At 38.9% G+C, this 27,921-nt stretch overlaps 3 protein-coding genes and 1 long non-coding RNA gene across 4 annotated transcripts; all 4 read left to right on the top strand.

Annotated features, from left to right (window-relative positions):
* The first annotated feature begins 2,532 nt into the window (after positions 1 to 2,532).
* LOC130996960 (signal peptidase complex subunit 3B-like) lies at positions 2,533 to 6,590 on the top strand. The gene is made up of 6 exons (XM_057922253.1): positions 2,533 to 2,979; positions 3,073 to 3,120; positions 5,159 to 5,221; positions 5,744 to 5,797; positions 6,039 to 6,128; positions 6,215 to 6,590. Exons 1-6 carry the CDS (start codon positions 2,854 to 2,856, stop codon positions 6,338 to 6,340), a joined length of 507 nt encoding a protein of 168 aa, XP_057778236.1. The 5' UTR covers positions 2,533 to 2,853; the 3' UTR covers positions 6,341 to 6,590.
* Positions 6,591 to 12,377: 5,787 nt separating this feature from the next.
* Positions 12,378 to 15,517, top strand: LOC130996928 (cation/calcium exchanger 5-like). Its single transcript, XM_057922203.1, has 2 exons — positions 12,378 to 13,475; positions 14,567 to 15,517. Exons 1-2 carry the CDS (start codon positions 12,579 to 12,581, stop codon positions 15,329 to 15,331), a joined length of 1,662 nt encoding a protein of 553 aa, XP_057778186.1. The 5' UTR covers positions 12,378 to 12,578; the 3' UTR covers positions 15,332 to 15,517.
* A 4,308-nt stretch (positions 15,518 to 19,825) lies between these two features.
* LOC130996968 (uncharacterized) lies at positions 19,826 to 23,059 on the top strand. The gene is made up of 3 exons (XR_009092892.1): positions 19,826 to 20,083; positions 22,147 to 22,207; positions 22,785 to 23,059. It is a non-coding gene; the product is annotated as an uncharacterized LOC130996968 (long non-coding RNA).
* A 188-nt stretch (positions 23,060 to 23,247) lies between these two features.
* Positions 23,248 to 25,176, top strand: LOC130998608 (uncharacterized). The gene has a single exon (XM_057924022.1). It carries the CDS (start codon positions 23,248 to 23,250, stop codon positions 25,174 to 25,176), a length of 1,929 nt encoding a protein of 642 aa, XP_057780005.1.
* Positions 25,177 to 27,921: the final 2,745 nt, after the last annotated feature.

Here is a 27,921-nt window from a genome sequence, read left to right as displayed (position 1 = left end):
ACTTTGAATGATTCCCCATCAAGCTTGAAGCACTCTAAAGGCACGTTCGACATCCTTCCGTACCGATTCTTTCATCTTCTTGAACCTCGCCTCCTTTAGATTGGTCGCTATCGGTGGACTCTTGACGAAGTAACGCCACTCCAGATATATTTCATCGCACAAGTAGTAGCCCATTTGGTAGTAGTGTCGGTTGGCCTCAGAGATCACCGGCGTCGTCGTTCCATCCAACACGTCGGAGAACACAGGCGACTGGTTCAAAACGTTGATGTCGTTGTTCGAACCGGCGACACCGAAGAAGGCATGCCAAATCCACAAATCGTGGGATGCAACGGCCTCCAAGATCAAGGTGGGCTCCCCTTGATCACCGCGTGTATATGCGTCATGCCACGCCTTTGGGCAATTCTTCCACGCTCAATGCATACAATCAAGACTATCGAGCATCCCGGGAAATTCGTGTCGTGCCTCGTGCATCTGAAGAAGGAGTTAGACGTCCTCCGGCGTTGGACGGCGAAGATAATTGGCTCTGAAGCCTGGATGACAGCCTTGTAGAATCTCTTGAGGCATAGATGCCCCGTCATGTCGACGACCTTGAGATACTCGTCGAAAGTATCCGCACTGACACCGGTGGCTAATTGGTGGATAGCCACCGTGCATTTCTACAAAGGCGTGAGAGAGTCCCGACCTCATGCATCATGGCTCATCTGGAAGTAAATATCTTCACCTTGCACAACATCGACGATGCGCAAGAACAACTCCTTCTGCATCCGAAAACAACGTCGGAAAAATGTAGGCCCGTACGTCGGATTGTCGTTGAAATAGTCTTGCATAAGACGTAAATGAGCAGCCTCACGATCACGGTAGACGTATTGCCGGTGATGAACAACATGTTCCGGCTCCGGTTGGGAGTACATTTGAACAATCAATTGTTTTTGCAACTGGATCTCATCGATGATCTCTTGTTCTACCCCGTAGGACGAAGACGACGAAGTATCATCAGACCATTCGACCATTTTTAGAGGAAGTGAATATGAAAATGTAGTAGAGAAATAGATGAAGATTAAAGGAGAAAATTATTTGTGTGTGTGAATGAAGAAATGAGGGAGAGGTATTTATAGAAAGGAAAATAAAAAAAAAAATAAAAAATAAAAAGAAAAAGGTGAAGAAACGGCTAGAAAGCCATTGGAATTAAAAAAAAAGGAAAATTCGGCTATATAGCCGTTAGTTCCGAATTTAATTTTTTTTTAATAAGCTCGTGTCCACACGCGCCTTGAATAACCAAGATCAGGCCTTACCCGATAAATCGGGTAAGCCTCGAGTTCATGGAGGCCACAGTGGTGGACACAATCTGTGGGTGACTCGAGTGGCGCAGATCGAGTCACCCACTGTGGGTGTTCTAAGCACCTATGCATTGGAGGGGAGGAGGTGCTTAAGGTGGGGACCACCATTTAAGCACCTCCCATTGGATATGCTCTAAAAGGCTAAAAGTAAGCAAGCTTTTGAAAGGAAAATCTCTCTCTCTCTCTTACAAGTTTCAAGTGTAAGAAAAAGAAAAATCAAATACTAAACTATACTCTATGCATTTCGTAAGAGGGTATCATATATGAGATGATACGAATTTTAAGAACATATTAATAATGTGTTGTGTGAAAATGAGTGATTGTGATTGAATTATTGTGAGATTATGTAAAATTGAGTGATTATGATTTTAAAAAAAATGATATTATGTCCCAAAATGAAAGTAATACTTTTTTATGAGACAAATAAAAATAAAAAATGTGATATTTCTTATGAAACGAAAAAATATTATATTTGAACTAGGAAGACAATAATTTCAAAACAATTCACTTCACTAAAATCACAATAAATTTCATCGAATGTATATTAGCACAGGGTACACGATCGAGTACGTTTACAATGGAAAAGAAATTTAAAGTACAAATCTGTACTAAGAAAAATAAAAGAATTAGAAAATAACAACGAGAGAAACTAAAACTGATTACAAACTAAAACAAATATGAAATGATGTCAAACAAACAAGAAATGATGTCGAGTCGAGATGGAACTCTTCCCGCAAAAAGAATTTCGTCCCGGTAGTGCTATCGGTGTAGGTGATTCTTCTCCAAAACAATAACATCTCGACGGATGTAGCATCACAATTCCGACGAGTTCTGGCGAACTGAACAAGATCGAGAAATTAAGGCTACGTGTGTGTGCGCGAGGCCATGACCTTCATCAAGCCCACTAGCAAGCCCACAAGTTATTACCTCCATGAGCATTGATATTTTTATACATGAAAACACTTTTCAAGTGTTATTTTCTTACACAACATTCAAACTTTGATATACAATATCTCATTAACCGAAAATCGATTTTAAAACTTCAAGTATACCACGTTTATTTACTCGAGACGTAGATTAATATCCAATAATTATTCAATTAAATAATAAATATTTAATTAAATAATTAATTTTCAGATTGGTCTTAAAACTAATATTTCTAACAATATATACATCTCAGTTCAGTTATGATTTTGCATTCACGAGAAACAAATCTAATGGAATCCAAAATTCCGAGATTTCAGAGGCAAAAATCTTTATTCAATTCCAGATACCCTTGTCCGAATACAAAAATTCAGGAAATATTAGAGAACGAAATATAATTATGACGCCGATAATCAGATTTTGAAATTAATAAGTGCAGTAAAAAAAAGCTCTAAATTATAAATGTGGCAAAAGTCACAAGTCATAACCCCCATCTTCTTCAATCGGCAGAGCTCCCTTTTTGTTCCAGATTTGATCTTCAATTTTGTGCATAATTTGAAGGAGGGCCGAAATTTGAAGCAGAAAGATCATCATGCACTCCTTCGCCTACAGAGCTAATGCTCTGCTAACGTTCGCCATCACCATTCTTGCGCTAATGTGCGCCATGGCCTCTGTCTCCGACAACTTCAATTCGCCGTCGCCGACCTCTGAAGTTCAGGTAAACTTTGAATTTTGACTGTCTGTGTGTTTTGATTAGTTGATTGGATTTTGTTTTCGGCCCTGATTTTGTTTTTATCTATGCGGGTTTTAGGTGTCGCATATCAATTGGTTCCAGAAGAAACCGGACGGTGATGATGAGGTAATTCTTTCGTTCCGGAGTGTTAATGTGTAGATTTGTGCGAGTAGAGATTGAAGGAATGATTATCGCTTTTTTGGGGGGAGTCTTGTTTTTACCGGCAGTAATGCGTGGACTGACCTATCTGCAAATCGAGAACTGTTAGTTGAATTATTTGTTGCTCGAATTCGAAATTTAGGCTTTTGTTATTTCCAAAATGTTTCATTTTTTGCATATATCAAAAAAAAGTTCTAGCTTTTTCAAGTGGATCATGCAATTGTAGCCTATTGTCAGCCTATAATTCCACATACAGGGCCCTTTTCATGTGTTATCTTGTCACTGATGTCGGATGCTCGTGTATCACGGGGGAATTACTGGTACGCAGTATTTTTCATTGCCGCTGGCAAAGCTACTCTGTGAAGGAGATCTTATTATGTGAAAAAGTTTTAAAATTAATGGGTCCTAAAGATGTAATCTAGTCGTTATGAAAAACCTGTTCAGAGAGTCTAGATGCATGTATCTTGAAATGAAAGGGACTAAACAGGGCCTTCTTTTCTCAATGACTCTTGGATCAACCTTTTAAGACTAACTAGCTTCCCAGGAAGCCGGGGACTCACTTATACATTCTTTAACTGTCAAAATCTATTGCGCAAACATGTAGATGAATCCTAAATGCTGGTGATTCAACACTGTTTTGGTGTCAATGTATTGTTATTTTCTATATCTGTAGTTGCTTTTACTTTACATAAGGTTTATAGATGCTCCTGTTCCTTCCTGTATATGTTTGGCTTGATCTACAATAATGCATTACAGAAACTTGATTATCATAGTGGGTAACATCAATAAAAGCTCTGGCACAAGTCTTCCAATAATGTCAGTATAATGGATCCATCATCCTAAAGTGTTAGTCACTATTTTGTACAAGGGAATAGCCATCTCTCATATTTGTTAGGACCAGTCAAAGTGAAAATGACGCATCAAGTATCCTATATCTCTCAGTCTTGGTGGAGCAGGTTGCTACTTAATTATATATAGTGTCATAGTGGGAGCAATTTTCTCCACAAGTCTTCTAAACCCTATCACATGTCAGAATTTTTTGATGTATAAATACTGTCTAATGTCAATTAGTACAAATAAGGCATAATAGTGGTAATTTCCACTCCCTCTGTCCCTAATATGATTTTCTACATTTTAAGCATGTATTTTTAGGTGGAAGTTGAGAAAGCAGTTTTAGTTTGTTTAGGTTTTCAACCTGAAATCGGATTCTGATAAAAGTGAAATTATACACTATTTTACATATTACTTGCATAAACATCCAAACCATGATACATTTTAGATATCTTATAATTTCTATAATGATTGTACCTTGTGATGCAAGAGATAACCAATTTTTGCTGGTTTAAACTTCAGGAGTAATCTTGAGATTTACCTCTTTGTAGTGCCTATGTCTTCCATTTCTTCCTCTTCTTCTTCCCCTAATGCTTTGTAATCATCTGATTGGTGCTCGGAGTTTCTAATGGTCTTAATCTTCTCCAATTTGTCTTCTCGTGTTTCATGGTTTCAAATGGATTGTGATAGTATTCCAAGCTTTGTTAATAAGATGCCAGTAATGTCTAATGATGCATATGCATTATTATATATTAAAAGAGAACTCGGTTTGTCTGCTAGTTGAGATTTGAAGAAGGCCTACTTTTCTGCTTGATGAATGTGTTTCATCTTCACAGTTGTCCTCTCTATGTGTTGTTTCCCGTTTGTGGACTATCCTTGTAGCTTCCCTACATTGAACATTACATGAACCTAAACAATGGGAATGATATAGTATTCAAATTTTTTGGCTCTCCTCTTCCAGCTACCTGCCGTTGGCACCACCTCTATTCAGGGAGGGAATATGTGGACTGGCATTGATCTGATGATCTATGATTTGATAAACAAGTGCATTGTTTTATGCACTGTGCTAATAATAGAAATTAAAATTGTCTTAGTTTCTTGGTTTCATTTTGAGAAACAATTAAAGAGTTGGTGGCTTACATTTTTGTTTAATGAGGATTTCAACATTATGCAGGTTAGCCTGACACTGAATATATCTGCAAACTTAGAGTCATTGTTTACATGGAACACAAAGCAGGTTTGTCCATATTCGCTATATTATACTTTGACTCTGACTAGCCTCCTATTTTTGGTACTTCTAGTTGGGAGGATATCCTTCTAATCTCTGTAACCTGTGAGCTTTGATTGATTTGTATCTTATTTTGTGTCTTCTGTATATCCTGAAGGTTGGTTTAACCTTACCATTTTATCGTGTATTCATTCGCACATTTCAGTTGGTATTACACTTTTTCTGCATAATCTATGCATAATCTACACTGTTGCTCGATTATAGGCTATGCAAATTTACTAGAGCCTGAGGACTGCCTAGGCTTCTCCAATTATTGTTACTTCAAACTTGTTCCCATATAATGTTTTCTCTGCATCTCTCTTCTTCATAGGTTCAAATTTTCCAAGCTAGGGAAAGATAGAAGAACACAGTGCTATGTGCTAGCTCCTTAATTTAGGCATAATTTATTGTAATTTACTACTGAATTTCCAACTACTTGTTGCTGTTAAAGTTAATTCAGAATTGACGAACTATTCGTCTTGGTTTCTGTAGGTCTTTGTATTCTTAGCTGCTGAATATGAAACCCCCAAAAATGCGCTAAACCAGGTAAGCGAGTGAGGCTGTTGTTTAGCTGGCTTTTATTTTATGATCAATTTGTGTTATAAGATATAGTTGTCATAGGAAGTCTTGAAAAGGTAACCTACCTTTTCAATTACTTTAGTTGCTTGTTTCATTGGTAGTACATGTTTCCCTCGAGTCTTGGCCTTGATCGCTTGCGCAAGATCACATTTTTTATTTCAATTTATTTTCTCTGCGGTGACGAGGATATGTATCTTTTGTTTTGTAGGTCTCTTTATGGGATGGTATTATTCCTTCCAAAGAGCACGCGAAATTTTGGATTCACACTACTAACACCAAGTATCGTTTCATCGATCAAGTGAGTTCATCTCCGTTACTTTTGGGTTATTTAGGTTTAGCCTATTTTAAGATTAACCAGAATTTGTTCCCTTTTTTTTTATATAGGGAAGCAATCTACGAGGTAAAAAGTTCAACTTGACATTGCATTGGCATGTTATGCCCAAGACCGGCAAGATGTTTGCCGACAAAATAGTGATGAGCGGCTTCCGCTTGCCGGAGGCCTACAGATGATCAAATTGGCATATCTGCTCTAACTTTAGCCTTTGGAGAAGAAGATGAGAAATGGAGTTTACATTCGAAAAAGTACATTTAATGGATTTTTTTCACTACTTATAGAACTTGTAATTTAAGAGTTCCAAATTTTCGTTTCAAAAAAAAAAAAGATTTCAAATTTTGTTTTTAACTTTGTCAAGGTTGCTATACATTTATTTGAGACCCTGAAAGGTGATTGGCTAAGTTGGTGCATGAGTTTCGCTTAAAATGTACTCCCTTCCCTTCGTCTCATTAGTAATTTTTCAATTATTATATTAAAACGCCTCATTAGTAATATATTGTATTTTCTTTTTTAATAAAAATTTAATCATTTCAAATGTTACTTTTTCTGTTCACGAAATACTGTTTTAATTTAGGGTTAATAGCCGGAAAATACACGAACTATTTTTAAATTTGCATATTGCACATCAGCTTTAAAATTAGCTCCAGAATACATCACCTTTTAATTTTGTTGCAAATTGCACACGCGTTGACCATCACCTTGATCGGTGTTGACGTGGCACCGGAATTTTCAAACGTGGACTCACCGGCACTCAAAACGACATCGTTTTGAGTGAGTATCAATTAAAAAAAAAAAAGGAAAAATCATTTTGAAGGGTCGAAGCAGAGGTCGCCGCCTCCCTCACTCCAGCGCTGCCTCCTCGTCGCCGCCTCCCTCAGTTCACCGGAAGAAGGGTCGAAGCAGAGGTCACCGAAAGAAGGGCCGAAGCAGATCCAAGCCCTAAAGCCCCAATTCCAGCCACCACCTCCCCTCCTCGTTTTCCCGCCGCCAATCCAAGCCCTAAAGCCCCAATTCCAGTCACCACCTCCCCTCCTCGTTTTCCAGAGCGAGGGCAGCAGCGTCGGCTTGGAGGAGGAAGACGAAGTAGGTGAGGCGGCGGGAGTTAGCAGCGTCGATGAGGAAGTCGCGGTGGCGGGGCGTCAGAGCGGGGTTGCTTCGGTAGCCTCGGATGCTCAGTGGTCAGGAGAGGAAGTCGCGGCGGCGACCACCACAACATCATCGCCGCAACACCACCACAGATCCCCAAATCCTCAGCCACCAACAACACCTGCTTACGTGCTGCTTCACCCTCGCCGCCCCCGCCCCCGCCGACTCGAACTTGGAGCTTTTGCAGAGTTTGGGGTGTGAGGCTGTTTTGGTTAGTGGAAATGAGCTTAGGTTGGAGAATATTGTGGCTGCTGTTTTTGTAAACATTGACAGTGAATTTGATTTGGAGAATATTGTGTCCGCTGCTAGAATTTCTGGGAAGATGGTTAATGTGCTTCTGCTGAAGATTATTGTTGATTGTTGAGTGATTTGGGTGGTGGAGGTGGCGGTTGAGTGGAGGTGGAATGGGGGAGGCAACGATTCCAGATCTGGGTGGTGGAGGTGGCGGTTGAGTTGCCGTGCTGATGTCGGAGAGGCGTTCCTCACCGGAGAAGTAGGCGGCGTCTGGCTTGCTGCGGTCGCCGGTGGACAGAGGGAGGTGCCGGCGGTACTTTTCGTCGTCGCCGGTAGATCTAGGACTTAGGGAGGAGGGAGACATTTTTTTTTAAGGAAATTTAATTTCTGGGCAAAACGACGTCGTTTTGCCCACGTGGCTTGCCAACGTGTAAAATATTGTCCACGTCATCGCCGGTCAAACTTAAGAGTTGCCGGAACTTTCGCCGTGTGCAATTTGCAATTAAATTAAAAGGTGGTGTATTGTGGGGCTATTTTTGAAGGTGATGTGCAAAATGCAAATTTGAAAATAGTTCGTGTATTTTCCGGCTATTAACCCTTTAATTTATCATTTGGATCCGTACATAAAAAATTGTTTTAATCTATTTTTAATAAATTTATGGAATTTTTTTCACTCACTAACATGTGGCCATGTGGGCCTCATTTTTCACTAATCAACTTAATTAATTTTTCCACTTCCTTTCATTTGTGGACTCCTTTCTCAACTAATTAAATAAACAACATAAATTTTTTTAAAGCTAGTGTCTTCCTCCTTTTGGACAATATTTCGTGGGTGGAGGAAGTATTTTTTTGGGTTAATTACGCCAAAAACCATAAACTTTGGGCCGATTTCCAAACTTGCCATGAACTTTTTTTTATCAAAAATTTCCTGAATTTAAGGACTTGAACAATTTTTTCATGCTTTCTAAAAATCCCCAAATTCAAAGCTGACATGGCACATTTTAAGTTACTGGAAAAATGACGTGGAATTGCCGGACGATTAATAAAACGACGTTGTTTAGGTGTGATAAAACGACGTCGTTTTGTCATGTGTGTAGTCTCTCTCTCTCTCTCTCCACTTTCTCTCTCCTGGAATTGACGTCGCCGCCGTGAATCGAAGCTGTTGCGTGAAGATAAGGCGCAGCTATTGCCGCTGCCTACCGCGAATCGGAGCAGGGGATGAGCCAGAGTTTACCTATTAATTGCTCTGATTTCCTCCGTCTCTTCCGCGACTAAGACGTCTGCTAAAATTGGGGGCAGCGGCGGTGGTTCACCGAGCCCAAAGCCAACGGCCCCTTCGTACCTCATTTCCTTCTCGCCAGCCCCTTCACGCCCTCGTCTCTCACTATCGGCGACATCCGCATAGGAATTCGATGGAATCAGCAGACGTTTGGTGGCGGAGGCGGTGGTGAGGAAAAACGACGGCTTCTTTTTCCATAAGCAGATGAGGAACTAATTTCCACTCCACTTTTCTTTTCCGATTTAATCACCTGAAATCACCTAAAATAGGGTTTCGATTTAATCACCAATTTCCACTCCACTCCACTTTTCCACAAGCAAATGAGGATTTGTTACAATTTTCTGAAGCTTATGTTTCTTCTGAATTTTTCCTTGTTAATGATGGTGGTGGATTTGGTGATGATGGTGGTGGAGGGCGGTGGAAAGAGAGAGGGCGGCTGAGCGATGGACGTGCGTGGGTGGTTGGCGGCGGCGGATCTGGTGATGGTGGTGGGGGAGGGCTATGGAGAGAGAGCGGTGGCAGAGGGGCTTCAATGGTGGGGAATCTGCGGGGGTGGTTGGCGGCGGCGGATCTGGTGATGATGATGGTGGAGGGCGGTGGAGAGAGAGAGGGCGGTAGAGGGGGTTCGATGCGGCGGAAGAGGAAGGCGACTGATCTGGTGATTGTGGGAGGCGGCGTGAGGTCTGGAACGACGCGAGAAGGAGGAAGGCGGAGGTGGTATTCCTCGGCGCTGCTTCGTCGGAGGAAGGCAGCGGCGGTCCTTTGGTAGCGGTCCACCGGCCGACTTGAAGAAGGGGGAGGGAAAATAATTTTTTTTTTATTTTTTTTATTGTTTTTCCAAGTACGTGCCACATCAGCTCGGTACGTAGGCGATAGGTCAGCTTGGTATTACCACGTAAGCGACACGTCAGCTTGGAGCTTCACCGGAGTAAAAAAGCATGAAAAAATTGTTCAACCCCTTAAGTTCAGGGAATTTTTGATAAAAAAAAAGTTCATGACAAGTTTGGAAATTGGCCCAAAGTTCATGGTTTTTGGCGTAAAACCCTATTTTTTTTATATAAAACCATTTAAAATGTTATTAACAGTGAGTTCACCTTATTTTATACATTTAACTCATTTAAAATAATTCTTAAATATCTTTCATTAATTTATTTTATACACTAATTATACTTTTTTTTATTCAAAATCAATGGGACATTAATACGTTGGTTCTCTTTAGGTTGTTTAATACGTAGATGAGTGATGATAAACCTTGATCCACTATTTTATCACCATAGACCAAAATTTTGCAATTAAAAAGTGTTGAATACTTCCGCCTTTTTTTTTTGCCCTTGAATCTGAAGAAATTATACTCCCTTTATTCATTAAAATTATGTATTTCTTTCATTCATAATAAGTGTGATGTAGATAAAATTTAACAAAACATAAATTTTAAAAAGATATTAAGAGCATTCACAGTGGACTTACTTGATAGCTTACTTGATAGTAGGGGATCACATTGAGTAAATGAGGCCACAGTGGGATTACTTGATAGCCTACTTGAATATTTTAGTTTTGATTTTTATGGTTTTCATTTAAATTTAATTGCTTAAATTTAAATAACACAATTTAATTCAAATTTAAATTGCATTAATTTAAAATCCTACAACATACAAAAAAAAAGCCTACTCTAGATAAGTCCACGAACGCTTGAGCACTTCTTGGACCATGTAGTTGTGCAATGTCCTTTGTACATCCGTCATGTGCGTAGTATTCGTGTTGAGGAGCTTCATATTGAGCTTCTCCCTCTTGAGCTCGTTCTTCTTGGCATACTTGGCGGTGATTGCTTTCAAGTTTTGGTCGAACCTGTCCAACCTCTCCACGAATTCGGGTGAAGGCTTCGAGCTCTGCGACGCCTTCCCCTTCGCCGCTCTCGCCGCCGCCTTGTTTCCAATTGGCCCGGAAGACAAGATCTCCTCGCCCGACGTCGAGGTGGTGAATTCGCCCGTCTCCATAGTCTTCGTCATTTTCAAGGAATACACGTCTCCCTCGAGGTACATCGACTTGAACTTGTGGTTGTTCCGGAGAATTTTTCACGCGTTACAATAGTTGAACGCGCTCTTAGTTGGGCTCCTACTTTTGAAGAGGATTTGGGCCTTGTCCCAGAGCATGTCGTCCGATGGCCGGCAGGCCACCGGGTGTGCATCTCTGTCCAAATTGCCTTACAGAGCTGCACATCCGCGCTCACTCGGGCCAGTGCCTTTGAGTTTGGCGGTGTTTGAGGTTGGCGCCGATGAGGGTGTTAACACGGTCGAGAATCCGTGTCCAATACGCCTCCCCTTTTTGATCGATCCCACGGATGGCCTCATTGGTCTCCTCCGTCCAAATTTAGACGATGAGGTCCATCTCCTCAAGGGTGTAGGTATGACGGATAGTCATTCCTTCAGCCGACGCCTTCTTGTCATGCTTGATCTTGTAGGCGATTTCCTTCCCCCGACCTCCTTTCTTCAGTTTGGAGGAACTATGGGCCACCGTTGACTCCTCCTCGCCGGTTGGAGGGTCATCCCCAAGTTGCATCCCGCTAAATTGGGATGATAATCGGTGGAGAGATCGGGGCACCAATTTGGATCATATATGTTTGGGTTGCCATGGAGGTTGATAGAGAGAGGAAGAAGATGGAAGATGGTAGAAGGAGATGGATTTAGGGTTTGGAAAAGAAGGAGTATTTAAAGAAGATAAAAAAAGAAAAAAAAAAAAAGAAAAAAAAGTAAAAAAAACAACAAACGGTCAAATGGACCGAAAATAATAATAAAAAAAAAATTGTCATCTGCTAAAACTGCCGTTTTTTCAAATTTCATTTTTTTTTAATACACACTAGCCTTCGAGTATCACTCGATGTTTCAAGTAGCCCTCGAGTAGGGAGGGCTTGCATCGCCCTACTCGATCTCGCCCCTACTTGAGTAAGGGGGATCGAGTAGGGGCGATGTGGGTGCTCTAAGAGATGTGTATAAAGTAGAAAAATTGTCCCATCGAATTGATTTGTAAGGTAATATAAATGGTGTGTAAGATATATTTTTTAATAAAATATTATGTGTGAATGACATAAAGTATAAATGGTATATGTCATAGAATGAAAATATCATATTTATTATAAACAAACAAAAATGATAAAAAGATCATATTTATCGTGTTGATGAAGTATTTATTGGATTTTTTTAATATGTTCTTTAAATATATGTATTTTTTATTTTTGAACACTACATCATACGTTATTTCTGATAATTTTACTCTTATAATTTTCATTTATTAATTAATAATCAAGTTAACAAATATTTAACATGCAATTATTTGTTGGTGTGCGTGTGTTGGCCAAACGGTAAGAGATTAATGCCTAAGGCCAAAGGTTTTGGATTCGAGTCTCTATGGCGCGACCTTTTAATTTTTTTATTTAATAATACTATTAATTTATTAAAAAAAATACGCTAATATTTAAGGGGGAGAGGGTAGAATATATCGAAATATCGATCTATAAAAATTCTAAATTTTCAAAATAATTTGGATAAAGAAGTTTTTATGAGGAATTGGAGATCGCAGATCCAAGAGAGAAAAGCGCGTTAAAAGAGACGAACACAACAAAAGAAAAATATACTACTCCTATTATTTAAAAATTGAAGTGTCGTCGAAAGTCAAAAGATTCACTCATCTGATTTCCAGTGAAGCAAAAATACAAACAGAATGAATGCATAAATCAGTGCTGCTACAAAATTTGGAATGGCATGGCCTTCAAATTCGCCGCCGCCGCCGCCACGTGCCGCCGGATTTTCAACTTCACCGTGATCCCACTCCTCCTCCTCGCCACCCTCCTCTTCTTCCTCCTCCACCCCCGCGCTACAATTCCCAACTACCCCTCAAAACCCCAACTATTTCCCCGCAGATCCTTGCTCGCGCCGACCCCCAAATGCTCGCCCTCCAACACTACAGCGGCCGACGGCCTATTCAATTACTCATCTCTCCATTCCTGCTTCCTCCGCGGGAATCTCTTTCTCTCAGTCCCTCTCCTCGCCCTCATTCTGCTCCTGCAGTTCTACATCTTAGTGAAAACCGCCCAGGATCGCTTCTCCGTCGTGGTCACCAAGCTCGCCGCCCACCTCAAGCTCTCCCCGTCGATGGGCGCCGTCACGCTGCTAGCTCTCGGAAATGGCGCTCCCGACGTGTTTGCGTCGGTGGCCGCTGTTAGAGGGGGCCAGCCTCGGACCGGCTTCGGTGCGATTCTCTCTGCTGGGACATTCGTCTCGGCCTTTGTCGTCGGCTTCGTTGCGCTGTATGCAGCGCCGTTTGCGGTCGATCCAGCTCCTTTTATAAGGGATGTGATGTTCTATTTGACTGCTGCTTTTTTTCTCTTCTATGTTTACTTGAGCGCTGAGATCTTCCTGTGGCAGGCGATTGGTTTTGTTGCTTTTTATATTTTCTTTGTGGGGATTGTGTTTTCTATGGATTCGGGGTATGCTGGCGTTGCCGGAGAGAAGGGTAGAAGCTCACGGAATGGTGGCGGAGAGCTGGGGTTGGTTGAGCATCGGGAAAACCAGGTGGTGGATTGTGAAGTCGGGGAGTCGATAGCTCGATTTGAGGTCGAGAGGAAGACGAATTTTGGGTTTTGGGAAGCCTATGAGAAGGTGTGCTAGTGAGATCCAATCTATATTTTACCTCCTGCATTTGATTTATGAGTTGCTTGTGATTGCTTGCTGTCTGTGCCTGTGGATCATGAAATTCTGTTTTCCTTCATTTTTGGATAACTTTTTTCTGTAGTGACATGGCTTATTACAAGTTGTATATTACTGAAACTTAGATTTGTCCAGTTTAGTCTCTGATTATGGGGGTAAGCAACAGTAGGATGATTTTCCATGTGAACATCCTCATAAATTTCTGATTTGTTCATGATTTGGTTGTCAATTTGTGATGTTTAAAGAGAAAATGTATTGAATGTAGCCTGCTGATTAAGTTGTATGCTAGTAAGTAAAAAAGAACGCGTTCAAGATAAAAAAGAGTACGTTAGTTGATTTGGTACAATTAGCTTTGCATGAATTGTTAGGATAGTCATTATGTGTTTCATACATGCTTTGGATGCACTCGTTGTTGTACATATATGGTATTGCTAGGCTAGTACCTCCATGGGAGAAGATAGATATATTCTGTAGTGACAAGGCAATAAATAAGTTATAATTTCATTTCATAGTAATCTAGCATCCTTCTTGAGTCCATAAGTTCCCATGTTCAGCACTTGAGTTACACTTTGACGATGCAAGATTGGTCATATTGTTTTGGTGCCACAATGTTACTATTAATGGGTTTGAGAATGGGATATGTTACTACAGTTCTGCTATATAAATTAAAATTAGAAAAATCACACTATTTTGTTCTAGCTTGTTAATGGATAAGTGTTCTTACATTGTCAAAGATTATCTCTTATGAAAATGATTGATGACTAAGTTCTAGTTTGATTGGTAAGTATTCCCTTCTTAAGAAAATGTAGTAACAGAATCACATGTATGAATGCTGATGATATCTCTAGCTAGTTTGAGTTCAGTGGTACTACTTCTGAAGAGACATTGCATGTGATTTGTTAATTGCAAGTTTCAAGACTCTCTTGAATTTCATTTAGAAGTGTTGGTCACCTGTAGCTACAGATACATGAAGGTTTCTGAGCTTACATGATTTTCTTCTGATTTTTGGTCATTTGACTTGAGGTTCTCTTTCTTTCTTGTAGATTTCAAGAATATGGGAAGTTCCAGTCTCAATACTTCTAAAACTCACTGTTCCGGAAACTTCACCATCCAAATGGAGCCGATTTTACCAATCAGCCAACGTTGCTCTTTGTCCACTGGCCCTCCTATACTCCTGCAAATCATTTATGTCTTTAGACCATCCCATTAAATTTCTTCTTTCAAACACCCAATTTCCTCTTTGGTTAGTCGTATTCTTTGGAAGCAGTTCTTTGGCTACTCTTCACTACATAGTGGAGAAAGAGGCGCCCAAAAAAGAACAGATCTCTGCTGTGGTTGTCGCATTCATCATGAGCGTGTTTTGGATATCCACCGTAGCTGGTGAGCTGCTGAACTGCCTCGCGGCACTTGGCATGCTTCTGCAGTTGCCCTCTGCACTCCTCGGATTGACTGTTCTAGCATGGGGAAATTCGATTGGGGATCTTGTAGCTGATGTGGCTGTTGCTAAAGCCGGACAACCGGCAATGGCTATGGCCGGGTGCTTTGCCGGGCCTATGTTCAACATGCTTTTCGGGCTGGGAACAGGTTTAGTGATACAGACTGCTAATGTTTACCCTAAAGCGTATAAGCTTCATTTCCACACAAGTATAGTGGTTGCATTTGTGTTCTTGTTACTGAGCTTGATGGGATCTTTGTTGGTCGTAACGTGGAACCGATTTCGAGTTCCTAGATTCTGGGGGTTCTGCCTTGTTGGCCTTTACATTATTTTCATGATGGTAAGCCTACTCATTGCAGCCTTCTCTTTCTAATTTTTGGGGAAAAGAGTGAATGGTTGCTTCTATGTATATGGTTGAGATAAAGCATGCGAGTGCCACTAGTTGTATTTTGCCATGGTGCCTCTGTGTGTATGTGTGTGAATTTTATTAGATAAAACTAAATAATCACATGTAATGTCTCTTTAGAAATTGGTTAAATGGCATGCGAGTTTATGAACATATTACATATGTGGAATTTACTGAAACTGAGGAAAATCTTGAATCTCGTGAAAGTTTTTGGTTTAGCTAGAGAGAATTTTCATCTTGAAATCTATTAATGGAGAGAGAGAGAGGCCAATAAGAATTTTGAATAAATAAGGTCAAATGAGAAATTATGCAAATGATCGTAGTCATCTTTATATTATATAAAGAACCAGTTTAACAGCATCTAACTTACCGTTAATTTTTTAACAGAATATTCCTCTATTTTAACGTCTGTTTATTCAGCCTTCACCCACTAACATTCACCCATTCAGACTTCACCCACTAACATTCGGATTTATTCAATTTAATTTATACAGAATGTCACAAAATTAAAATATAATCTCTCACACTGTTCTTTTAACAATAACAATTTTCTTTCTCTCTCTCACACGATTTTTTTCACACGGTTTTCTCACAATCTCTTAGAAGCAACTATAACTTTTCATAAATCGGAGCAATTTTTCCAACTACATAATCTTCAACTGCTCTCCATTCATTTATGCACAAGGATGCTGTTATTTTTTATGATTGAGGCACAACCTGGAAGGGTAGATGGGTAGCATAGTGGAAACCGGTACAATTAGATCAGAATGTTGTATGGATAAAGAAGCAAAGATGAAGATCGTGAGAGATCGAATCTGAGAGTGACAACATAGACGACGCATCCAGTGATGTTCAAGACACCAAAATCCCTAAAAACCTTTCTTCCTGCCACCGTTGCTGTGTGCCGCCCCCACCCGCCGCATCACTGTCGCCGTTGCTTCCATTCTGCTTTCCATCGGGTGAGTATTGTAATTTCAGTCTTTATTCCAATGATTTGCAACGAGGTTTATAAATTGAATTGAAAGCACAATTTTCAGCAAGTTTTTTGGTTTGTGGTCTGTGCATCCCTCAATTGCATGTTGTTTATGTGAATTATGTATTTGTCAAATATTATATATTTATTTAATAATAATATTTTTGTACGGATGGCTGATTTATGCATTAGTTTAAGAAGTGATTGTTAGAGTCAATGTTGACTCCGACAATGTTGGATTGAATGTTGATAACATTCGTGTTTTCAATGTTGGGTGAAATGTTGATAACATTCATGGTGTCAACATTTCTGGGTTGCAACCAACATTCTGGAGTCTGCCTTGACTCCATACTTTGACTCTCCATTGGTAATTGTATATATTTAATCTTTACCTTCCTTTCACGTTTTATTATTCTTTGGTTGTGGAATAAAGGTTTTATGCTTGTTGACCACGTTTTTAATAAGTGGAAAGGTGGTTTATCATGGTCCAAAGTAGTGGGCTGTTAGTTCCTATTTTTCAGGACCCATGATCTCTCAACCAACATTCCAGACTGGTCGACTGGCAGTTTTCGGAGATGGATTGCGGCGGTTATAGGAAGCTTCTGGAAGTGGGAAGTGGAGGAAACTAACCACGACATGAAGGTCTATAAAAGCAGCAAGAAGCCTCATTCATCCTTACGTTTTGGGAGTGCGTTTTCACCGACCTAACATTCGCTCACAACCAACTCGTCACTTTTGTCTTGCTGCAAACATGACACCAGTTCTTCAAACCTTGCTTTGACGGAGGAGTCTTAGGCAGCCAATCTGTAAAGGCTTACTCTGTATTGACGGGAGGTCAAGGGTAAGGGTTAAAGATCGAGGACATTGGAGCGTAGCAGACTGCTTTGTTCGAGTAACATTTGTTACTCGACTGTTTTGGTTTTCTGTGTTGATTCAACACTTTAGTGCAGATTCTAGATAGGTAGATTTATCTTAGGCAGCCAATCTGTAAAGATAGATTACCAGAGAGATCTGAATTTGTACTTTGTATTGTTGATGATCATTGTGAATTTAGCCATGAGGCACTCACGGGTTGTATTTATATAACCCGTGAAAAAGTATTCATGTGTGTTCTTTAATTTCCGCTGCATGTTGGTTTCAATGTTATTAACATTTTGTTGTTAACATTCCTATCAACATTACTCTTACGAATTACACAGTGTTACTTGTGGTAATTTGGGGCACTAAACTATTACAATTGGCATCAAGAGCAGGTTCTTGACGAACTAAGAATCGATTCCTGTGTGCAAAATTACCACCAATGGATATGTCTAATGTTTCGGTTCGTCCTCCTAATTTGGATAGTAGTGGGAAGAACTATTCATTGTGGAAAACTAGGATGAAGATGTACATAACATCCACTGATGAACGTGCCTGGGCTGTTGTGTTGGATGGATGGACTCCACCGCGTGTTACTGATGATGTTGGCAACATTACTCCTAAACCTGAAAGTCAATGGAGTGCAGATGAACGACTCATTTCCAGCCACAACTCCAGGGCTTTGAAGGATATTTTCATCTCAGTTGATGTTCCTTGTTTTTGCATGATCTCTAACTGTGTTGAAGCTCGTGATGCTTGGTTTATTTTACAGGAAAAATGTGAAGGATTAGCAAGTGTTAGAGCAACAAAATTGCGAATGTTGACCACAAAGTTTGAAATATTGAGAATGCATGAAGATGAGACTATTCCAACATATTATGAGAAGTTGTGTGAGATCTCAAATGAGGCAGTTGATCTTGGAGAACCGATCAACAACGAGAGACTTGTAAGTAAAATGTTGAGATCACTTCCGGAAAGGTATAACATGAAAATTTCTTCTATTGAAGGAACTGCTGATGTTACTTCGATTATAATTGGTGATTTGGTTAGTATGTTAGTAGCATTTGAGATGAATCTTGAGCAGCAAAAATCCGGTTACTATCCTAAGAATGTTGCTTTTCATGTTGACAAATCTGCTTCTGCGATTGATGTTACTGACAGTGTTGAGAGCGCAGATGTTGATCTGGAAGATGATGATGATGTTAATCTTGTCATGTTGGCCAAGAACTTCAACAACATGATGAAGTCTCTGAAGAAAGCGAAGAACAAATCTGGAGACAAAAGGATGTCAGTGGGATCCTCATCTAACATCTGTAATGTTAAGAGGAACTACACTAGTCCAACATCAGAGATTAGAAATGCTGACAACATTCAATGCAGGGGTTGTCAAGGCATAGGTCATTATGCAAATGAGTGTCCTACAGTTGCAAGAAAAAGACAAGCTGGACTTACACCCGCCCTTAGTTCTTATTCAAAATCTGAGGAAGAACAATGTTTGTGGTCTGCAACTATTGATGAAGATGAATTGTCAAAAGCCGGAGTGATAGAAGTCCTTGAAGAGCTTGATGTTATCTCTGATGTTGAAATATCTGATGATGTTATTGAATCATATTTGACGAATGTTGGTGATAATGTTGATAACATTGTTTCAAACATTCAAGATGTTGATGATATGGAGATCTCCACTAACACAACAAACTGGTATGAAATAATATTTCTTGGTGAATTCAATACTAACATACCAGATGTTTCTTGTACTGCTGCTGTTGAAGAACATGTGATTGATCCACTGAAAGAAATGGAGAACAAAGAAGCCTTGTATGAAGAAGTGGGCAATTAATGTGGAGAATTGAGGAATGACATATGTTTGTTGCTGGATGAGAATCAAAAGTCGAAAGATGAGGTTACCAGAATTGAAGGCCTTCTAACACAATGTGATGTTGAATTGGGTAAGCTCGATGATGAGGTTGTCAGTGTTGAAAGAATATTTGAGCATCTAAACAAATGTACCTCTGATCTTAACGAAGTGTTGTCTCAAGTTCAAACTGGTCAATGTGAATTAGGATACATATCTGAAGGGCTCAGTATGTTGAATGAACATCACAATACCTGTAACACCCCGTGTTTTGAGAAGCTATTTGTGCCCTAGCTTGAATTTAAATTGAGTTTTAAATAGTAGCTAGAGGAATTATGCACGTGGGCGAATAAATGAGATAAGAAATTTTTAGAGTTTAATAGGAGGCGATATTATTTTCTCGAGTCTTATAAATTCTCTTATTGAGAAACCTATCTTCGCCCTATATTTTTATTAAAATGTCTATGTGATATAAATATTTTACTTGGTAGAATATTCACATATGATTTATTGATGCATTGTTATTATGATATTAGTTATATCATAATTGAGAAAACATTTCCTCACATGAATAAATATATTTTTCCACATACTAAATAAGGTTATAATTATTCAAGTATATATATATATATATATATAGATATATATATATATATATATATATATATAGATATAGATGCATCTCTCTTTCTCTCTCACTCTCTCACCCTAACGCAACACTCCCTCCCCACTCTCTCACATTATTCTTCTCTTTCCCATAATTGAAGATCACATGCACCTAAAAGGCTAATCTACTAGCCAACACATTCCTACACACTTTAAGCTCACAAGCACATGCACACCTCTCTCTCATTTCCCTCCCTCTCTTCTTCTTCTTTATTTTCGCAGCCCCTCCCCTCTTCACTTCACCTTACTTTCTTTTTTGTTCCACCAAATATAGTAAGAACTAAGGTTTCTTAAAGTGTTCATCTTCAAGCTCAAGCTCCAAGCATACTACGCATCATCCTCTACTCCACCTCCATTGATCTTGTTGGTAGCAACCTCAATCCCCCTCTTATGTTATATATATATATATTTTCATGATATATAGGCATGTATATTGAAGCATATTGAAGCATGATAGTCCCCTCTCTACTCTTGTGATTTTCGAAAATGTTGGTGAAAGAAAGTGTTATGAACTCCTTCAAAACTTTCACTACTTTTCATATGCTCATACCCTTCTTCATGTAGATGCATGAGAATGGAAGATAGTTCTTGAAAACCCTTGAGAGAGCTATATGTTATGATAAGTGAAGCATGATGAGTTATTAGTGTGAAGATGCATGAGAATGGTGTTGAAAGTATAGATCTAAGGTGATATGTGCATATGTGATAATTTCAACCATTTTGAGAAGTTTTCTTACGTTCTGGACTGATCAGTCCACGAGGTTTCCCTCGTCCAAAAATCTTCAAAAGTTTACAGAGTTTAGATATATGTGTCTTGAGGACGCTGGTAAAATTTCAAGTCATTTGGACTTCTTTTACTACCTTTTTAAAATGCAAAACTTTTACTGCGCATGTCCACCGGAAATTTAGAAAGGCAGTCCCTAGAGTCACACTTTTCAGTAACTTTCAAAAACATTCAGCCTCCCAAATTTTTATGATAGAAAGATACATGTATTATTAGGGATGTCAAAAAAACCCGAAACTGACGGGTCGACCCGAATAGACCGATAAAAAAAGAGGGTTAGGGCTGAAAAATTTTAGCCCGAAAAAAATTTAGCCCGAATGACCCGAACCGAAAATAGCCCGAGCCCGAGTGGGTTGGCCCGAAAACCGAGTGGGTTGGCCCGATTAACCGAACACTTTCTTAATAATTGATTTTTAAACTTTAATACTTTACTTTTTAATTTGATAATAACATTTTGATGCCTGTAGAATATGTTTTGATTTTTTCCAGCGGTTAATAACAAACATCTATGATATAAAAGTCAAAGAAAGATAGTCATTTATGTTAAATCTATATACAATTTTATCGGAAACGAAGTTAAAAGTTAGATATTATGTAAACTTATGTTAAACTAACACTAATTTTTGTATCTAAACTAAGGTGAAATGTCTTGATTTAAAAAATATGACATATTTTTATTATAAAAATATGATTCTCTATAAGAAAAGTTAAACATATAAAAAAAATCGCAAATTTGTGGGCCCGAACGGGCTAGCCCGAAATCGAGTGGGTTAGGGTTAGGGTCGAAAATTTTTAGCCCGAAAAATAAAAAAACCGACTAGCCCGAACCAAAAATAACCCGAAACCGAATGGGCTGACCCGAAACCGAGTGGGCTGGCCCGATTGACATCCCTATGTATTATACTGATTTACACCAAATTTCAAACCATTTGGCCAACGTTGACTATTTTTCAAAAATCCTAGCTTCCAATCGTGCAAAACTGCCGAATCTGGTAGACTGTGGGAAAACACCCATATCTCTTAAACCACTTGGAGTTTTTCACTCTACTTTTTTTTAAACGAAACTTGACTCAAAGAGGTTTTCATCGGTATAAGTCTCGAATCCAGGAGGTTCCTGGGTTAAAGCAGTTTATTCGTTAAAGTTGAGACAGAACAGAATGTTAAACTGGTAGTGTCCGAAAATTTTACCTTGATTTTGTGTTAAGAATTTTTAAAGAGCTTTGGTGGAATTATACACCATGATATGGCATGAAAATGCTACTAGAAAGTTTTATAAATATTTTTCAAGGCTTACATGAATATTTGAGAATTTCCGTACAAGGAAAAAGATTTCAAGTTCATAGAATGACTTTTAAGTCATTTGACTATTGAGATAATTCATTTATATTATTATGTGAAATATTTGTTTATTTGAAGCATGAATGACTATGTGTTTTTTTTATGAATGCTATTTACCTAGGATTGAGAGTCTTTTAATTGGATAAGATATCCGATTAAATTGGGAGGTCCAATTGGGTAAATAGTGGAGAAGTTATAAGATGAGATTAAGCATTGATGCAAGTATAAGTATTGAGATATTAGTTAGATGAATTCTAACTAGAGTTTATTTTGTCACATGGCAATCTAAACCACGTGCGCCACCAAAGGTTCGAGTGACGGCCGGCGTTAGTACGACTCTGAGCGTTACGTCATCGACCCCTGAGACAGGTGGGCTTTATTCTAACTCTATTATGGCTAGCTACCATGATAATAAGTTCAAATGCAAATTCTTATGAAAATGAAGCATGTTGAAGCATTATTGATGAGTATTATGAAAATTGTCAACTTGCCATATTTATTATTGATGAGAATGAGATATGGTATGTTGCCTCTATGAAAGACATGATTATGATCATGATGCAAGATATCGGCCTTTGACTGATTTATATGACAGTAAAGGTTTTGTGCGCAGAGGTGATCGTGAGCCGTCTCTAGTCGGCCGGTCACGGTGATTTGAAGGAGGCCTCCTTCTCTTCACCTTATATATATATTATATGAGTTCTCATAGTTGGCACATACCGTGAATATTTAATGTCTGCAGACTAATGATATTATTATGATGATGCAAATGAGTTTATGACAGAAAAACATGAACATGTATTTTTAATCTCAGTTAAATCCTGTTGATGCATTGAAAAGGGCAAGATTGACATATAGCTCTAAGAGCAACATTTCAATTATTTCCGGCATGAGTCCACTGAGTGCTTTTTGGTACTCAGCCCTGCATGTATTTCTAAATATGCAGGTCTGGCTTGGCGCGAGGATGGGTGAAAGCTGTTGGAATTGTCAGTTGGCTGTGTCTTTCCTATGTCTCATATTTATCCTTATAAGCTTTGACTCTATAAGAATTTGAACTCCCTGCTATATGTCTTCACACATATAGTAACGCATCTCGCTGCATAACTCTGATGAAACTCTTTATTTAATTTGCTTATGTCTGTAATATTCCTTAAGGGAAATACTTCTCAGACCCTTGCTAAGTTTCAATGGCTTAATCATGTTTACCCAAGCTAGTAATTATTTTGGTCTTGAAATCCTTCTTTAAAATGAGTAAAGTTTGCAATTGCTTCCGCTAAAACAAGATGTATTCCTATTTCTTTCACTATTTCTTTTATTAGTCGTACGATACTTGGTATACGCTATCACTGGCTATATCGGGCTGCGACAATACCACTGTGTTTGCTAAGGAGAGAAATGTTTGTGTGATCATGGATAATGTTAATAACATAGGATTTTCACATGAAAAGAAATCAAAGTGGAAGTCTAAGTCCCATGCGTGTCATTATTGCTCAACTCCATATCACATTAAACCCTACTGTGTTAAATGTCTCAGTGATGTTGATGATCTATCTGCCAAACAGACGTTTGATAGTTTCCAGAGGAATGTTAGTAACATTAGCAGGTTTGATTTTGGAGAAATGTCCAACACTGAAAAAGATGACGAACCTTGCAATGTTATATACATATTTTTACATACTAACATCTCTGATTGTTGGTATTTTGATAGTGGTTGTTCAAGATACATGACAGGTTCTAAAGCGTTGCTCACTGACTATGTCTCAACAAATGGAGGAAATATTACTTTTAGAGCAGGCATGTTGGTGAAGTTTGACAAGAACATCTGTGAAGTGTTTGACAACATCAATCAATGTGTGATGATGTGTAGGACATCCTCTAACATTTGTTACAAATCTGAGAATGGTAACATTTGCAATGTTGTCAAGCTAAGTAATGTTGAGCTGCAACATCAAAGACTCAATCATGTTAATCTCAAAAATTTTAAGAAACTCATTGCAAATGATGTTGTTCGTGGACTCCCAAAGTTTGTGATCAAGCGAGATGTTGCATGCCAACCATGTCAAAAGGGGCAACAACTACGGACTGCATATCCAATGTTGTCAACATGCAACACCACCAGATGCTTGGAACTGTTACATAGGAACTTGATGAGTCATGTTGAGGTAGAAAGTCTTGGAGGTGAAAGGTATGTTCTTGTGTGTGATGATGATTACTCAAAATATACTTTGGTTGCATTCATGAAAGCAAAATCTGAAACTTTTTATCGGTTTGAGAAACTGTATAAAATGTTTGTTACCCAATATGAACTGAATGTTGGCAGAATCAGTCTTGATCATGGAAAAGAGTTTGAGAACTTATTTTTAGATGACGTCTGCACTAACCATTGTTCTTTTTATGAGTACTCGGCTCTCAAAACCTTTCACCAGACTAGTGTTTCAGTAAGGAAGCATATGATACTTCAAGAGATGGTGAAAGCAATGTTGCATGCAAAGAGTTTGTCCAAATGCTCGTGGTCTGAAGCAGTCAAGACTGCATATCACACTATCAATCGAGGTTACTTGAGACCAGATGATGAAGATAGGTCAGTGTTACTGGAAGAACAGAAGGAATCTGAGCAAACATCTGAACAACAGAGAAATGTGAATGTTGACCCAACATCGGATGTATCATCCAGTGACTCAACATCTGAACCTGAGTTAGTTGAAAACACATCAGATCCCGATGATGAACATGGAAGACATCTTCTTCATGACTCCAGCAGGCGCAACCCTCTAGGACATGTTAGAAAGAATCACATGAGCACTCAGCTTATTGGTGATGTGTTGGAACAAATGCAAACTCGAAAGAGAAAAGAGATCAACCACAACGATATGGTAAGGATCGCATGCATGTGTTCTGCGTGTGAAACTGTTGAGGTTGAATGTTACTTGTCCATTGTTGAACCTAGGAATGTTACCGAAGCACTAAACGATGTTAATTGGGTGAATGTCATGCTTGATGTGCTAAATCAGTTTGTTAGGAATGATGTGTGGGATCTTGTCCCTAGACCACATAACAAGAATGTTATTGGCACAAAATGGATCTTCAAAAATAAAACTGATGTGGCAGGTAACATTGTGAGAAACAAGGCTAGGTTAATTGCTCATAGTTACACACAAGTTGAAGGCATTGATTTTGATGAGACTTTTGCTCATGTTGCTAGAATTGAGTCGATTAGATTGTTATTTGCTATAACATGTCAGGTTGGGATTTCTCTGTTACAGATGGATATTAAAAGTGCTTTTCTAAATGGTGTGTTGACTGAAGAGGCCTATGTTGAACAGCCCAAAGGGTTTTAGGATGTTGGTAAACATGACCATGTGTTTAAACTGAAAAAAGCTTTGTACGGTTTAAAACAAGCACCGCATGTATGGTATGAAAGGTTAACAATGTTTCTTGTTAACTATGGTTTCTCTAGAGGTCAAGTTGATAAAACATAAAAACATGTTGGTAACATCATTATTGCAAAGATCGATGTTGATGACATTATTTTTGGTGCTACTAATGATAAGCTTGTTAAAATGTTTGCTCAGGCAATGCCTACCACTTTTCAGATGAGCATGGTAGGTAAGTTGAACTACTTCCTAGATTTACAAGTGAAACTAACATCTGATGGCATTGTCTTCTCTAAAAGTAAATTTGCCAAGTGCTTAGTGAACAAGTTTGGTCTGGAAACTACCAAACACATGAGAACACCCATAGGTTCTACTGACAGATTGTGCAGAAACGATGTTGGTGCCAATGTTGACCCAACATTGTATAGAGGTATGATTGACAGTATGTTATTTTTAGCAGCTAGTAGACTTGACATTCTGTACAGTGTAGAAGTGTGTGCCAGGTATCAAGCTATGCCCAAAGAGTCCCATTTGAAGGATGTCAAGAGAATAATTCGTTATGTTGCTGGGACTGCAGAAGTTGGAATGTTGTTTTCAAATGACACTAATCCTAACATTGTTAGTTTTAGTGATGCTGATTGGGCTGATGATGTTGATGACAAGAAGATGACAAAAGAGGGATGTTATCTACGAGGTAACAAAGTTGTGCCATGGTCTAGCAAGAAACAACATCGTGTCTCTCTCTCTACAATTGAGGCTAGAAAGTATTGTGCGCTACTCCTATGGCTCAAAGAGATGTTGGATGACTATGGCATGAAAAGAAACATTCTCATTGTGATGTGTGATAACACTAGTGTCATTGAGATTTCCAAAAATCCTTTTCAACATTTTCACACAAAACACATTGACATTTGTTATCTTTTCATTAGAGATTTTGGTGAGAAAAAGTTGATTGCTTTGGAGTACATCCCTGCTGAAAAACAAATTGCAGATTTATTCACTAAGGTTGTTGATTTTGAGAGATTTTTTTATCTTAGGAAGTCTTTCGGTTTATGTTGCATGTAGGATGTTTGCATGTCATGGATGCTGGGACTTAGGATGTTTGTTGGATCCCAACATCTAATTTCTATTTCTTGTGTTTTATTTTTTTCAGGCATATGCATGTGGAGACTAATGTTACTAACATTGCAGAACAAAGTCGGATACTTTGATTTTCTAACTGACTTGATGTGAGACTGTCTCATAAGCAGATGATGATTTCTCAAAAATTCTTTGATGTTATAAGACCGGTAGCACAAGAGTGAGGCTTAATGGTCATAGAACATCCCCAAGAAAAGAGATCACACAAAGAACTCTCATCTAAGTACTCGGGGCACGGCGTTCGCTGCGACGATGCACTCAGGGAAAACAGATGTTGAGAACAAAAGATCTCAAATGTTTTTCAAAAGAAAAGGAGAAATCTTCTCTGCATAAGGTGATATGTTCTCTAAATTGAGAATGTTGGTTGTTAATGTTATCTGGTGGCGTTCCAACATTGGTAGATAACATTGTCTCCTTCCTGTTTGCGTTCATTAGGCATACCGTTGTTTCTTCTTTCTTTATCTCTCTTTATCTGATCGCGTGTGAGTTTATCTGCAATTTTGATTTTCTTTGGGTTTGTTTCTTCATGTTTATCTGCCTATCTCTCCAGATTTCGATTGATTTGGTACTGATTTGATATGTTTTTTGAAGAAATTTTTATGGGATTTAAAAGTTTTCTCCTTGTGCTTGAGAGTTTGATGTTAGCTGGTGTCTTGGGTTATATATGTGCCTCACTTTCATAACTTTGCATGATTTAACCTTGGTTGTTGGAAGCTTTTTCGAAGAGTTGTGCAGGCCTTAAAATCCAAGAGTCATGGACGAAAATTCTGATTTGAGTAAACTCTTTGAAAGCTTCATCCAACACTTCGGCTCATCAGAAATCGCTGCAAAACTTCTCTCTACCCTACCGACGTCCAATCCAACACTACTCTCTTTATAGTCTTAACATCCGATGGCCAACTTTCCAGAATCCACAAAATCTCTGGTGTCCTCGCCTAAAGCTTCGCCAAAATAGAGCTCTTCAAGATCTTTGATGGATGTTGGCACACATATTGAGAAAGGAGTTGCTCTAGATGTCGATGCCCCTGTTGCTGATGTTGATGTTGTACTTGCCCAAGGTTCTCGTGAGGAGGTTGGATGAAGGAGGTTGTGTCCTCAAGCGGATATCAGAGATCCACCAGATTGAAGTCCACACTCCATGTTTCATAGAACATCAATCTTCCAGACCGTTCTGAGTCTGATGTTGCACCAACATCCAAGCCAACATTGCCGAAGATGAAGATCTCTCATTCTTCTCCCACTAAAGCAGGTAAGGCAATAACTTCTATTCAAACAGTCTCTTAAACCTCATCTCCCACAGAAGTGCTTCAGACAACACCTCTAATTCAGAGGTTGAGGTAAGCAAGTCCTATTCCTCCGAGTTCTATTCTAGTGAAGTCAAAGGATTGCTTAAGTCTATGTTTGCTAGGAAGTTCCTGAATGAACGTCATACTGAAGAAAAATTCTTTCAAAAATATTGCTTGATGTGCTCTTGCAAGATATGGGGATGTAGGGGACCATTATGAATGTATTTGGATATGGTTTGGAGATTGATTAGGATATTCTATGCTAATCTAGTGAGTGAAGACT

Source organism: Salvia miltiorrhiza, chromosome 8 (genome assembly GCF_028751815.1).
Source record: "Salvia miltiorrhiza cultivar Shanhuang (shh) chromosome 8, IMPLAD_Smil_shh, whole genome shotgun sequence".
In the NCBI taxonomy this organism is placed as follows: Eukaryota; Viridiplantae; Streptophyta; class Magnoliopsida; order Lamiales; family Lamiaceae; genus Salvia; species Salvia miltiorrhiza.
The sequence above is the reverse complement of the archived record's forward strand: the minus strand, read 5'-3'. Positions and strand labels throughout refer to the sequence as shown.

Bases quoted from the DNA above. Each gene is read 5' to 3' on its own strand.
- LOC130996960 (XM_057922253.1), top strand. From the start codon at position 2,854: ATGCACTCCTTCGCCTACAGAGCTAATGCTCTGCTAACGTTCGCCATC. The intron at 2,980-3,072 runs GTAAACTTTGAA...TGCGGGTTTTAG, and splicing joins CGCCGACCTCTGAAGTTCAG to GTGTCGCATATCAATTGGTT. The intron at 3,121-5,158 runs GTAATTCTTTCG...AACATTATGCAG, and splicing joins AACCGGACGGTGATGATGAG to GTTAGCCTGACACTGAATAT.
- LOC130996928 (XM_057922203.1), top strand. From the start codon at position 12,579: ATGGCCTTCAAATTCGCCGCCGCCGCCGCCACGTGCCGCCGGATTTTC. The intron at 13,476-14,566 runs GTGTGCTAGTGA...TCTTTCTTGTAG, and splicing joins TTTGGGAAGCCTATGAGAAG to ATTTCAAGAATATGGGAAGT.
- LOC130998608 (XM_057924022.1), top strand. From the start codon at position 23,248: ATGGATAATGTTAATAACATAGGATTTTCACATGAAAAGAAATCAAAG.